The following is a 15,000-nucleotide window of genomic DNA, read 5'->3' as shown; positions in this document are numbered from 1 at the left end:
ACTTAATAAATATGCAAAATGCCTTCATGCTAATTTGGGAGTGCTGTATGGACACCCACTTGTGCTCCTTTGCAGTAAATTAGGCCATGTGAAAAAATTCAGTTCATAGAAAGAAATGCCCCGAAATGCATCATTATACAAAATGTATAAGATCCAGCCTCCAGTTGTGTTTTATATGACCGTTGATGTACTGTATGTTGCCTTGCATTCTCATGTGCAGTTTCATACCACAGGCATCTGAATCTTAGTTTGTCACTTCAGTTTACTCTGAAGCGACTCACAAAAGATGAAGACATTTCAGGATAATTACAAAAAAATACATTCTCTGAATCAGATCCGTGAATGCATAGATGTTGTTGTTTTATACTTAAATGGATTAAAATAGGTCAATGTACATTATAGAAATGAATATGGTTAATGTAACCATGCTAAAAAAGAAGAGCAAACATTTTTGGAACATTTTGGATGAAGTTTTTACTCGTTACTCGTTAAGAAAGGTCAGATTTCAACACCTGTATTTCCTGCGTCGTCTAATTCAAACTCCACCTTCTGGCATTGACAGTATGTCCTCCAATGGCAGTGAACGTATGCCCAAAGTTCATGTTCAACAACGTTTGCTAGTGATTGTGCTCTGAAAGCAAGTACCTATAACTTGACCTTTGACTTGGTCTCTGGCAAAGCTCTTCCCACACTATACAGTATTGAAAGCCCACCCAACCGTCTGTCATCTACTTTATTAGATTATCAGAAGTGTTTCTATAAGTGGAACTGAAATAACTGTGTCATCACCACGGTTAGCATGTCCATACACACCAGGAGGGGTGAACGCCACGTCCCCGCTGGATACACATGTACGCACAGACATCTCCACATGCACGCGTGCAGCCCACATACCAGGCTGAGTGCCCTGCCGGGCTGTTTGGAGTGAAAACATTCACTGGGCTGAACGGGGAAAGCCAGGGAAACATTTCTTTCGGCGCAAGCAGAAAAATACGAGCCGGGCCTGTTGTTATTGAACCGTCTTGGGGCGCTGCTTTGTTTGCTCAGACAACAGCAGAACCTTTAAATGGAGCCCCGGGACTGAGCCAGAAACCAGAGCACACCACTGGAGGTGAGGAGAGAAGGTCTATACGCCTCCCTGTGTTTGTGCGACTGTTTGTGTGTTCTCGGAGTGTGTATCCGTGTGTGCTTTCACTGGCAGGCACGCCATCATTGACCCCCATGATTACAAGGTCAGGGAGCAGGTTGGTATGTGTGTGTGTGTATGAGGGGGACTAAGTGTGATTGTGTGGGTGTGCATGCATCAGCGCAGGCCTGTGCACATGACAGAGTTTGCATGCTCGAAGATCACATGGACGCCAGTGCTCCCTTTTCTTAAAGGAAGCATGTCAACCAAATTATACAGCTACCTCAGCTCCTTTAACTCATTCAGTGAGCTCACTGGAAACTTCTCATAATACTCCAGGCTCGAGAATGAACAGGATCATTAATTTTCCTCCCTAGTAGGGCGGCTCGTTGCTACCTTTCTGTCTGATGCTTACAAGAGCACGCGCACACAAAAGGAGCCACCGACGCAGAGCCCCCACAGTGTGTCGGTTTTAATTTCCACTTCTCCTGTCTTTCCACAACTGCCCTCTTGCCCCTCACCCCGTAACTCCTTCCCATGCTTATAAATGTCTAGCGAGGGCCGTTAAACAAGCTGGAGGAGATCACAAAGGCCAGAAGACTTTCCTGCTCTCCCTCTCTCTCTCTCTCTCTCTCTCTCTCTCTCTCTCTTTCACTACGTTTCCTTCTGCTTCCCCATCAACTCCCTCCTGGCCCCCCTCCTCTTCCTTCTCTTGACCTTGAACTCTCCATCTTTCCCCTGGTTTCCCTTAAAATGTCAGGCATGAGAAACACTAAAGGGGAGAGGAGGAGGATGAAAGAAAAAACACAAGGGGAGAGGAGGGGGGAGAAACATAAAGGCCTTGTTTATGTCGTTTCCTGGAGAGCAAGTCCCCAGAAATCGGCAAAAAAAAGCACTGGTAGCTGTAAAAGGGATGAGGTTTACAGAAAGGGAATATGAAAGGGAGATGCGGGTGGAAGACTAAAAAGAGACCGACAGAGGGGACGGTGGAAGAAAGAGAAGAGCCTTCATGCATGATTGGTGGCTCAGGTAGATTCCTGTGTCACATACAGGTTGAGGCCTGGTCTCAACGGTCTACTGACGCCACACAGACACCGTACGATAACTTTTGTACGGGCTCATACATTCGGCTCAATGAATGTAGCATTTTTTTCATGCGGTTTGCCGTTTAAACTCACCTGACAATAAAGTCGAACTCAGAGCCAGCGAGCATTAGGACACCTAATAAGGTGGAGAAGGCTCCATCGAGCACCGGAGCAAACATGTGCTCCAATGCCAGCACCGCCCGCCTGTGACGATCCCCTATGGCTGTCAGGAACGCCTACAACACACACACACACACACACACAAAGAGAATTTACGTCAAGAGGATCAAAACACAATCAAGAAAAAAAACTGTTTTGTTATTATTGACAAAGTGAGGACTTCAACCTTTGAAATCATATATTTTTCTTTGTGTCATGTATACATACCAGGGCTACATGGACGGTGAACTCCACTCCAATGCCCACAGAGGCGATGAGAATGACCACAGGGACAGCGCTCAGCTTGATTCCCATCAGCCCCATGAAGCCAAACAGCTCCACAGTCATGAGAGAAAGCACCAACACCTGAAGGGAAAAGGATGAGCTTCCGTTAGATACAGCGTCTTTGAGTACCTTTTAAAGCGCTATACAAATAAAATGTATTATTATTATTATAAATATATATATATATGCATATACATTTAATTAAACACAGGATAGGACATAAATAAGTTAAGCTAGGCTGAATGGGGCCAAATGCAAGATCCAAAATAAAAATAAATAAAAATGCTGTATTTAATCGTCTTATAATTTGCAGTATTTCATAAAGAAAAATACACATATTTCTTTTAATAAGTTGATCTGTAAAAACCAATCTTTGTACACATTTTATGTTCCTAAACTTCTCTGTCTTCTTTTGGAGGAAATTCAAATGCTTTCTGTAAGTTCTTTATGTCAGAAATTTATTTTTCTCTTTTGTGTTTTGAGTCCAAAATATACCTTTTATCCAAAGGGGTAAGAACATGCCAATCAATTCATTATCATAATGCACATTTCCCAGGTGACAGACATGAAAAGTGCATCAAATGACCATAAATAGAAAAAATCTTCTACTTTATTGTTCTATTATTCACTGCACGTGCTGCGCTAATTTGCAGTTGACCTGGACTTTGCATTTATGCATGACAGATAGGGGGTAATAATAAGCAAGGATGATATGTGTCAGTATCTCTAACTTATAGAGGTGTTAAGAAACAAGAAACTATACATGTGGGCAAAATATGTGTGTGTGTGTGTGTGTGTAGAGGCTTCAGTGAAAAGCGGGACAGGAGCTGGGAGTAAATGCCATTATCAGCTGACAGGCGTCAGGTTACATGGGGCCCAAATCCTTTGAAGAGGGCTGAGGTGGGCAGGGGAGGGAGCTGTGTGTATGTGTGTGAGTACATATACTGTGAGCGAGCACAGAGTATGTGTGTCCAGCACTGTGTATGTGTGTGTCGGGCTCTGTTGACACTTAAGATCTTGCAAGTGGAGAGCAATATTGAGAAAACTATTTGGACTTTTGTATTATTTTAAGATCTTAGTTGACTTTTAAATATCACATGGCAGACTCGGGCACTATTTTAAAGTCTCTACATGTGTTTTCTTTTTCTTATATGTCACAGTTTTCCCACAGATCAAATGCAACTCCCGAACAAAACAAGATCACAAGTCATCACTCCAGATGCGGTGGTCTATTCAAGTGTGAACAGCAATCAGTATCAAGTGAATTAGAAACATCTGTATATATATCAAAACATAAGACCCAATGTTTAAAACAGGCCCGTCTCTGTGCTTGAGATGGATTTCTGGGCAAATAGCTAAGAGGGTTTGACGTTGTAGGGCTGGCGGTGGTCTGGTCCTGGACAGAGCAAATGGTTAAACTTGACGCCTATCCATAACTTGTCTTTTGATCTTGCTAGTAAAGCCTGAAGGATGAACATGAGGTCTCCTCCTCCCCTGTTTCAGGCCTCGGGTGGCCTGGCCACTGCCTGCCATAAAATACAACCCGCCAGAGAGAAAGACCAGAGCGCTCTGTGCATGTGTCTGTGTGAATTATGTACCTGCATGTTTACACGTTCATACTGCATGTGCGCAAGTATATACATGTCTGCGTGTGTGCTTGAAGTGTGTGTCTGTGAGCCTGCGTGTGCGAATGCGTGTTTGCGCATAACCTTGGAAACTCCTCGAGCGAGAGGAAGGGGAGCGTAGGAGTGCGGAGGATGGAAATAAAATCTAAGTTTTTATAGGTTTAGAGTGGGAGCGAGTTGTCTGAGCAACTTTGTGTCCTCTCCTCATTTATCTGAGCGTTGGTGTCTGGGAGTGTTGGACTAGACTAAACAGACGGGTCTTAACAAAACAGCACAAGATAAACACTGGTGACTGAGGCTACCATAACACACACTTCTCCTTTTTGACTCCGTCCTCTCGTAGATGCCTTCTGGACCACACATTAAAATGAAATGCTGGGGAAGCGTAAAGGCGAAGTACTACGCTCATCAAACGTAGGTCACAAAGAGTGAACAGGTACAGGTTTTTTTCCACCATTATCAACCATTTATGTGTGTCTGTTTTTCTCCACCACTCACTATGATGCCGGCGGTCCACGGGTTGAGCAGGAAGAGGGCACAGACCAGAAAGGTGCAGGCGAGCACGACACTGATGGACAGCAGGAGCCAGTGGCGCAGACTAACATACTGTTCCCAGAACAGGAAAGGGTAGCCATTGGGGTAGGAGGGCAGGTTTTGTCGGCTGTAGTTGCCGCAGATAGCCCGCACGCTCTCGATGGCCTCCACAAACTGCGCCGTCTCCCGGAGCCCGTTGAGGTAGAAGGGGAACTGTGCGTATTCGATTGGCTCAGCAGCCGGGACTGGATGGAAGAGACAATGAGAGGAAGGTCAATTAGTTAGAGGAAAAAAAAAGGAAGATAACTTGATCATTATTTAGCACCACATCATTTTATTAGACCCCGTGCAGCAATTGAGGATGGTTTTGCACTTCGGGGCCTTGGAAGCAGAAGCCACAGAGCTTTGCATGATGATGACATTTTAAATTCAGAGAAATTTATTATTTCGGGACGATTACATATGTAGATGATAGTTTGTCTTATTAACAAGCATTAGGTTCTGATCATTTAGTGCATCTGCAGAAATAATTTTACCCTCTTCAGCCAAACCACCAATATCAAGGCTTTCCCTCCCTAATCCAACCTTGTTCCAAGAGCAGCTACATCTGTGGCCAAGTGTTTGTGTGTGTGTGGTGTGGGGTGGGCGGAGCAGCCTGAAACAGAGCTCCATTGACTCAAACCCAGCCAGTCTGTGGCCCAGCCTGGCTAATGAGGACCTATCAGTTCCAGACACAGCAGAGTGTCAGAGCTAACTGTGATTCACGGTAATTACAATGTCAGAATCACCGCCATTACCACACCCCAAACTTTGCACTGCCGCATAAAGCATAATGTAGATGCATAAACACGCATACCTGCCTGTCACTCTGCTATGAAGTCATATTTGGTGCTGACAAAACGGTGTGTTCATTCAGACTTTTGCATGCAGTGTAATTAACAACACATTGCTGCATATGGAAGATTCCACATCTACCTTATTTCGAGTGTGTTTATTCCACAGTGCCTGCAGGTCGTCAGACAGGAGCACTTGCTAACATGGTTTGGCACGTTATAATCTCAACTATAAATTTCCATCAGGACACCAGTTGGCTTTTGGCCAACACAGATCTGCTCCGGGGGGCTCCTGCACAGCCAAGCACTTCACGCTGCTTATCCAATCATATTCCCTCCCCCCCGCAAAGGACTTCCTGCTTGTTATCCAATTGTGCTTCCCACCCAAACCAAGTCCGTCCTTGTTATCCAATCATTTTCCTCCCCCGTGGAGCACTTCCTGACTTGCACCAAATCACAGGCTAGAATCAAACAACAACAGGACTGTACTTTTTTATGTGAGTTACAGTCTGTGTGTGTGGCAGGAAAATGAGAATAGGGTGTGTGTAGGGTTTGGGGTCACTGAGTTTTAATAATGTGTGTGTGTGTGTGTGTGTGTGTGTGTGTGTGTGTGTGTGTGTGTGTGTGTGTGTGTGTGTGTGTGTGTGTGTGATGCTAGGGCCCCATGGTAGCCAGGATTATAGCATTCACCACAGGCACCATTAGAAGAACCACAGTGAGCCGTGTCTTGGTCTGCAGCCTTGCAACCTGAGCTCACACATACACAAACGCACACACACCGCAGTGGTACTGTAAAGTCTACTACCCCACTTAAAGCTAAGAGGCAGACAAGGAGCAATAACTCAAACCACAAGAGGTAAACACTGCTCACATGTAGCAGCCGCCTTATGGAACCTAAAAAAAAGACGCAGGCGAGACCAATGAGCCCCGCAAAAGGTCGGCTTGAAATTTCAGTAAATGCAATTTGTTCAATTGCACCGTGAAGCAGGTATGACCTTTATCATTTCAAATTAGCCTCATTTGTTGGAGCAAACGCTATTATTGACATTTCCTTCCTTAGGTCAAAGCAAAACTTCATTCTATTACACTATAAAGCTTCCTGGTTTTAATTCTAGCATATTTTGCGGCCATGCTGACTTACTGCTGAGGCGTGTCTCGGGCATGGAGTCGGTACGGTCGTGGAACCACTCAGGAGGGTGCGGGCGAATGTTGGCCTGCGAGGCAGCGTACGCCACAGGATCATTGCTGACCCAGGCGGTCAGGTAGATGTAGAAAGCCGCGGGGTTGATGATCCCATCTGCATCCACAAGCCTCTGACGAGTCAGCTACAAAAACCCAGAAAGTAGATGAATTAACGATAACAGTAACATAATTACTAATGTAGACAAAATGTTTTCTTCTGTTGTGTTCTCTTAAATCATTCAAACACATACTGGCATGCATCTAAATTAAATGGGTATAATAATACAATGGGCTGAGCCACATTTACATTTTTTTAAATAGAATAATTAGCAAATGGAAAAAGTGCAATAAAGGTGAAAAAGAAATTAGGCGGAGCATGCATATTGCCGCCGTTATGTATACATTGGACACGAAAAGGTATTGTGGAAAGACATGTTTAACCAAAACATTTTACAGGTGAGCTGACCACAGAAATGCTTACTTACACACATGCATGAGTGCAAGAGAACGGACCAGCTTTCAAAATAAGAGTCAAATATTAGTCCCTCTCTCTTTCCAACCAAAGAAAAATCAACAAGTCAAACACTGGTCGCCTTTCTGAGAATTCCCGTACTTCTCATCACGGCTTCCCAGAATTATCATGCCACATTAAAACATGGAAAACGTTGAATCAGCTTCTCCCTTTACATACAGTAGATATTGGCTGGCCGACCTCAGGCCCAATGTCCTGACCACTCTGAATACATTTCTGATGGAAGCCTTGCAGCAATTTTCTGTCAGGAAGCAGCTGTGGAAGACGAATGTTCGACCAAGTATTAATTCTAATAGTGGCAAATGTACCGGTACATTGATATATGTTGTATTAGACAAGCTCTAATCTGGCATTCTGGTTCCTGAACCTGGTTCCTGCTAACGCTTCTGAATTACAAGTCAAAAATAGGCTTGGTTTTGAATATCAACAGCTATAGCTGTGTGCTAAAGTGCTAATTCTCCTTTACAATAATTCACTGCATGTTAATCAGAAACACAAACTCATTCAAAAACGCACTTATTAATAAGGTCAGCGTATATGAAGGAATATAAGCCGGCTACTCCATAGGCTTGTGGAAAGCCCTGGTTTCTTAAAGGCTATATTATGTTGGGTTTCTCGGCAGCTCATGCCACATTTACATTGTAGTTAATGTTACTCTCAGTCTTAAAAACCCAGAGCTGGGTGATAAAAAGTCTCTGTAAGCCATGAGCTAACCTCCTGACATCCAGCCACTATGAATCAGACCAAACCCACGCAGAGTGTTTCTGTCTGGTTGCTGATTGTTCCCAAGCTGTTTCAGTCTGTGTCACTTGCTGTGACGGCTGCGGTCAGTAGGTAGACAAGAATGGCTGTCTCGCTCAGAGCCATTACTTTTCTCCCTTCCATGTGGAACCAGAGGAGTGTAGCCTAGCGCTGCTACCTCCTGAGAGGTAAAACCATTACTCCACACCGCTCTGCCACTCTCCTTTCTAGGAACCATAAATCCCTCCTTCACTGAGGCAGGGAGAGTTTTGGGGGTGAAGCAGGACTCATGGGGTTAGGTGGATAAAGAAAGGAGGAGTTTTTGTTTTTTTTGTGATGGGTTGGAGGGTGAGGAGAAAAATTGCTTGAGTTAGCGTAACAATAAAAAAAATTGGCTGGAGTCCCTGAGCGCGTCTGTGTGCAGTTAACCTGGTTGTTAACACTGAAGGAAATGCCACCCAGCAAATGGAGTAGAGCTATAAAAATAACACAACATCTGTACAAATGTTGCTCACACTTGCTTCCCCTGACCCCTACGGGTACCCAGAATGCCCAGCGCCGCCGACCGACCCGGTCCTGAGAAGAAAAGTGCTCTTTCCTCCTCCTCCTCCTTGTCTTTATACCGACCTCCTTCTGTATTCCCTCTCCAAGCTTTATCTTCATATTGCCTTACATTCAAACCACACACAAACACATATACAGACAGCAAGCTACAATATGACTCCCAGGCAAGGCCATAAGGAATGAATGGTCGCCCCAGCACAGAGGGAAATGTTAGCAGCAGCAGATCAAAGCCAGAACACCTTCTGCACAGATCCATGGAGTGGCTTATCAAAATAAAACGTCTAGCTTTGCAATTTGCCAGGGTTGGAAAAGATCTGGTACTCATTTTGAGACACACACACACACACAAAAAACCAGCTACTGCTCTAAGTACACACACAACAGACAAAAGCAGAACACACACTCAAAACATACAAATGCACACACACAGAGCTGCCTCAAAGAAACCACGTGTTTCAGCTCCCCTCATTGAAAGAGGACACAGCAGTGGAGCGCTGAGGGAGGGAAAAGGGAGGGAGGGAGGGACGGGGAGAGAGAGAGAGAGAGAGAGTGGTAGTGCGAGCACAGGAGTTAGTTTAGGAGAGGGGGGGGGGCAAAAATGAGAGCCGGATTCCAGAGGATCTGGATTGAATTTAACAGCGGGATACGCAACAACTGTATGTCTTCAAGCTGTCACAGGAAGCCCAGGCAGCTCTGCTGGCGGCCCCAACGCCTCACGGCAAATACACTTCCCTCACAGGCACAGGAAGTGATGTCACAGGGCCGCACACCAGGATTTGCCTCAGCTTCCTGCAGGTTAGTGGAAGGGATTGGGAGTGTGGTATGCTGCTGCGATGGAGCTCAATGGGTAAGAGAAAAAGTAAAAAAAGAAATGGCTAAGAGTAGAGGGGGGGGGTCCACATGCACGACTTCTACACAGACTCACACACAAATCATGTAAATGAATAAAAAGACAAGACACAGTGGAGCTATTTGTCAAAGTTAATTATCTTTGGGGAAAATAATCTCAGTGTTGAAAAGGACCTGGCTTGTTTTGTGTTTGGAGTTTTCATAAATCCTGGCCAAGAATTTTGTTTTTATATTTCCCCAGTTCCTTATCTTCTGTTTTGTGCTGTTTCCTGCCAAGGAATGCAGCCATGCATCCATGTATGTTGTTTTTTGGAGGTGGCACTAAACTAAAAACAGAGTGCAGTGCCCCACTGAGGCTTCCTCTGGACCTCCTTCTAAGGTCTTAGCTGCTCCCTAGCTTGACTTGTGCCACCGTTGGATGTCAAACACCCCTCTAGTTCCACACTGGAGACGGGGCTCATTTTAACAGCTGAACTGGAGTTTTTCAGGAGATTATGATAACTGTGTGTACAGTAGTGATGAAATCTGGGTGCTTTTCAACCCCAAAAGTGCTGCAGTGAAAACACTGGACAGCAAAAATGTTGATTTCCAAAAGTTAGTTAGAAAATAACTAAAATAAGTTTTTTTTAAATATATTACATAATACACTCACTTTGTACGATTAACTCATTTATCTGCATAGTGAGGCCAACTAGCTCAATTTATAATTTGTCAAAATATGCAACAAATGCAATACTTTTTTAGAAATCCATTCAGTTCCATTTTGACAGTTCTAATTATTCGTCTTTACCCCGTTGGGGCCTGCATGACTTTCTACATTGTGCATCGATTTCTTTCAGCCTTCCAACTTCTCCCACTATGAACTGTGTCTGGAATCACTAACAAACTCAAAAGGCTTGATGCTAAGGGAAGACATCTCATTGTCAACGCGCTGCACACGCACACACAGAACCACAGAGTGTGACAAATGGTTTAAATGAAGAGTTAATAGGTTTTTCAGAGGCAGGCTGCAGCCCCAGTGAGAGCTTTAAATTCCTGGGCTCGGTAAAGTCATCACAGAGAGAAGATGAAGACGGACACAGGGAGAAAGAAGAGAAAAAAGACGAGATGGAGAGAGGCCGTCTTTAAGCCGGGTGTGGCTCTTCCAGCCCCAATCCCATTGGACAAAACACACAAATATACATGCACACAGAAAAAGAGGAAAGCAGTTTTAACACCGGTTAATGCTGTGAATAACTGGCACAGGCTTGAATCCTACACATACCAGGTTGAAGTTGATGGGCGTCCTGCGTCCTGTCTGCACCAACAGCTTGTATGCAAGAACGCCGTCATCGGAGCCATTCCTGTAGCTGTTGAAGGTTATGCGGCCGGCCTCCCAGTCCTTGTCAAACGCCTGCTGGAGACCTGCATGAAACCACAACAAAACAGATTGGTTAGATGCGGATGTTTGGAAAGGTTACATGCCCTGTTAACTTCATTCTTCCTCTGCAACACACTCATAAAGCTAAGTTCAATCGGAAAACAACACACAACAACCCAGCGCAGCACAAGGCAATACAACACAACACTGCAACCTAACCCTAACCCTTTAATAAGCCTGATTGATTTAATATAGTAACTTGGTTCCATTCTCAACCACCAAACAAGACTTCAAAAGCCTAAAAAAAATGCTGCTTTTGATTCAAAGCCATCATTAGGGAATATATCAGTAACATATGTCTCCTTTTCTATACTACTCTCTAATCCATATGTGTATCACTCTCCCCCTCTCGGCTCTCCCCCAAGGCTCATGCTGTGGTCCGTCTGTGGGAGATGTTGTTTTGGGTCTCGTTCCGTGGCCTGTCTGGCTCCAATTTGTCCCACCATTGCAGAGAGCAATATCAGACACAGTTCTCTCTCTTTCTCTCTCACCCGCACACTCTCTGTGTGGTTCCCAGCCGGCTCAAACCCACACGCACACACACACAGACTCACACAATGTGGTTTATCGTTATGGGGCAAGTCAGCACTTCCTCGCTGAAAATGAAGCCATTCCCGGATTTGGGCTGACATGTGGAAGATAATATTCTTGTCCTTTACAATTCTTAGGAGCTGTCAGTGGGATAAGGGGAATACAGCAAGCGACCCATCCTACGAAGTGAATCCTGCCATCCTACGAAATGAATTCAGGGTCCCATACAATTAAAAGTGTGGTGTGTAGTGCTTGTTTTATGCCAAATATTTCAGATTATTTATGAATAGATTATAAAGAAAAATGACAAAAGCTAGTAGGAGCAGTGCTAATATGAGCTGGATGAGTGAGTATGAGTGTCGGTTTGCGCTGCAGACATCATCTTTACTGCCAAAGGTTCTCACATTCTGTATATTGCCTGAGGCCAAGTATAAAATATGGCCTCCCACTTCGTCCTCCTCCGTCAACCCCACTCTAGGATGACACAAACGATTTTAATCAGGCTACTGTCAGTGTCCATTTTGAAATCCTGCCTACTTCTGAACTCCTGCCCAACATCTTGTTTCCTGCAGATTCATGTCAAAACACAGAAGAAAACTATGATCTCAAGACTGTTTCATGAGGAAATTATTACCATGCCTGAACTAACTTGAATAGGGATGTTAAACGAGGCATTAATAACAAAATCATCTGTGACAACAGTATTAGGGTAAAATATAACAACGAATCATACTGCTACATCCGACCCAAAGAGAGTTCTTTCCACCAAGGTGTGGTTGGGATGGTAATTATCGAGCTTAACTTTACCTTGCAGCCAGTCCCTGAAGTAGTGAAGCCACATACGGGGCAGCTGCCCGTTGTCCTCCTTCAGCACGTAGCGAACAGTGTGGAACCTGTGGTGGAGCTGGTACAGCAGAGGCTGTTTCTGGGCGTAATCGGCCCGCTGCGTCACCACGTACATGTTGTAGAAGGAGAAGAACTTGAACTGGGCACCGATGAAGTCGTACTCGCTCGTCTCTCTGGGCACGATGTCCGTCAACTCCAGGCCATCCCTCACCTGGGTGGTCCCGTAGAGACTGACTACCAGCAGGCAGAGGAACAGCACAATCACCACCACCTGGAAACAGAAGGACGAAGAAGATCATCATCAATCAATTCACTGCACAGAGCGATGGCAGGACAGATTCAGCTTACACTAATTACTGCTTAAACCATGTTGCATATTCTGAATGAGTGAAGAGCAAAGTTGTGGATACTGTGCATATTCTAAGGTGGATGTTAGCAACATATTCCAAAAGCCCACAAGCCTGCATTTAAAATAGCACGGAGCAAGGCACTTATAATAAATTAACAACAGTCACGTTGCTAAAATATCCCTGACATGGCAAGAAACACAAGCAGTCAGATGATTGTAGAGATTTTAAATAACCAAAGACAAACGGTAAAATGACTGTTCAACTTTGAACTGTGGGCACACAGTTTCGTTGCAGCAGATTAGCCATGACGGACAGAAACAGGAAAATAAGAACAGAATTTTACAATAATTCATTCAGCAATAAGGGGATTCAGCGATTAAGGCATCAGAGGACTGCATGAAGCAATTTGGCAATATGGTGAAACATCTGACAGCGTGATGAAAATGTTTCTAATAATGTCAAGTACAGGCCACCAGATGATTTCAGCTCTAGAAGGCTTTCATATGACTGGCCACCCACTAGACTGAGGTCAGACTGTGTGTGTGCGTGTGTGTGTGTGTGTGTGTGTGTGTGTGTGTGTGTGTGTGTGTGTGTGTGTGTGTGTGTGTGTGTGTGTGTGTGTGTGTGTGTGTGTGTGTGTGTGTGTGTGTGTGCGTGCTTGTATGTGACTCAGATATGACCACAAACTCCAGCCCAGATTTCCTCCTACTATCCACTCTGGTGACTAATTCTCCCTTTCAAATTATCACCACGGCAAGTCAGTGCAAACACTGTCCCACCTCACACAGAAGCCCCCCCCCCCCCCCCCCCCCCCATCTATCTCTACCTCCTTTTCTACAGAAACACACACACACACACAGAGATGCTGATCTCACCTTGGTGGTGGGCTGCAGAAGGAACGGAGCGTAGTGCCTCTCCGCAAAAGAAGACAGGGTCCAGCGGGAACAGGAAGGCCCGAGGCAGCGCAGGCCCAACGAGCCCTCTCCGTACTGGGACAGCAGGTCCCGTGTGGAGCTGTTGTTCTCTGGGCCCTGGCCAGTCGATGAGCCTGGATCCCCCTGAGGAGCTGATCTGGCACTTAAAGTCGGGGCAGCAGGAGGAGGAGGAGGAGGAGGAGGAGCAGGGTGGTGATGGGAGTAGGTGGCAGAACCTCGAGATCCCCCATTACTTCGGCTCCCGCTGCTGCTGCTGTTGTTGTTATTGTTGTTGTTGTTATTGCCGTGATTGCTGCTGCTGCTCCTGCTGCCGCTGGCGTTGCTGCTGTAATAGTCGTTGTTGGGGTTGCTCCTCGTCGGAGCTGGGTTCATGGGCTGCACAGAGATCTGGGACCTGGGCTCAGCCGTAGTGTAGAAGGCCTGAGTCCGGGGGTCGTACTCCGTCCTGAGCTGCACCGTGGACTGCATGGTAATTTGGGTCTGCTGGGCAAAGCCGTGGCTGCTGTAGGAGGGAGGGGGGCTGCTGTAGCTCGGCGGAGGCGTGCGATATAAGGGAGGAGGGGTACAATAGGACGGGGGAGGGCTGCAGCGACTCCCGTCAGCACCATCCAGGTACGCGTGGGGCTCGATCTGGATCACACGATTGGCACATGGGCTGAAGAGATAACGACAGTGGAAAAATGTCAGACAATGGACTGCTGTAAAAGAAAATATATGTAGGGACTAAACAAGGGACATTCTTTACATATAAACATCATCCAATTTAATGAAATGGTTTCTAACATTAATCCTTATTCTATAATAGTGTGCGGAAAAAAATACATTTCTAAGATTAACTGCATTAAATCTGTTAAAAGTCTCTTATCTGCACATATTTTAATTAAACGTCTCTTTTTCTGCCAACAGCATGAAACATAGAGCTGAGACCCAACAAGGGAATTTAATAGTGTGTTTGCATATCCATATGATCGCTGTGCCAAAAAGCATGCCCAGACTGGCAGACTGCTTCAGTTTAATAAAGACTGTGACAGTGAAACAACCAAGCAGCCAGACAGAAACCGACAACTTAAGCAGTAATTAGGCTGTGACTGAGGGGGGATTAAGGTGAAGATAACTCAGAGATAACGTTGTGTTAGAGTTATTCATCGACGGTTCACAGATCAGAGGAAACCATAAAAGGAAGAATTAATGAACAGGAGAGCAATTTCACCGCCATCAGACATGAAAGAATCTGTGCACACACACACCTGTAGAAGCAGCAGAAGATGTCGAACCGCCTGTCTTCGCGTCGGTAGAGGTCCATGCTGAGGATGGCGGGGAAGATGAGCAGCACCATGGCAAAGTTGAACACCACCACCACTGCAGCCTGCAAGAGACACGGGAAGCATTGTGTTAGTTTGTGA

General features: G+C 45.3%; 1 protein-coding gene across 1 annotated transcript in view; it reads right to left on the bottom strand.

Annotated features, from left to right (window-relative positions):
- ptch1 (patched 1) overlaps window positions 1-15,000 on the bottom strand; it is a 48,863-nt gene that overhangs the window by 3,472 nt on the left and 30,391 nt on the right. Inside the window, exons 13-20 of the mRNA XM_079160919.1 lie at window positions 14,845-14,963; window positions 13,538-14,252; window positions 12,274-12,583; window positions 10,780-10,919; window positions 6,789-6,972; window positions 4,779-5,059; window positions 2,599-2,736; window positions 2,305-2,447 (exon numbers count right to left, since the gene is read on the bottom strand). Of these exons, the coding sequence (XP_079017045.1) occupies window positions 2,305-2,447; window positions 2,599-2,736; window positions 4,779-5,059; window positions 6,789-6,972; window positions 10,780-10,919; window positions 12,274-12,583; window positions 13,538-14,252; window positions 14,845-14,963 (2,030 nt within the window). The remainder of the gene's footprint in view (window positions 1-2,304; window positions 2,448-2,598; window positions 2,737-4,778; window positions 5,060-6,788; window positions 6,973-10,779; window positions 10,920-12,273; window positions 12,584-13,537; window positions 14,253-14,844; window positions 14,964-15,000) is intronic.

Source organism: Pholis gunnellus (assembly GCF_910591455.1).
Source record: "Pholis gunnellus genome assembly, chromosome: 6".
NCBI classification, from domain to species: domain Eukaryota; kingdom Metazoa; phylum Chordata; class Actinopteri; order Perciformes; family Pholidae; genus Pholis; species Pholis gunnellus.
This window is presented reverse-complemented; position numbering and strand designations above follow the sequence as displayed.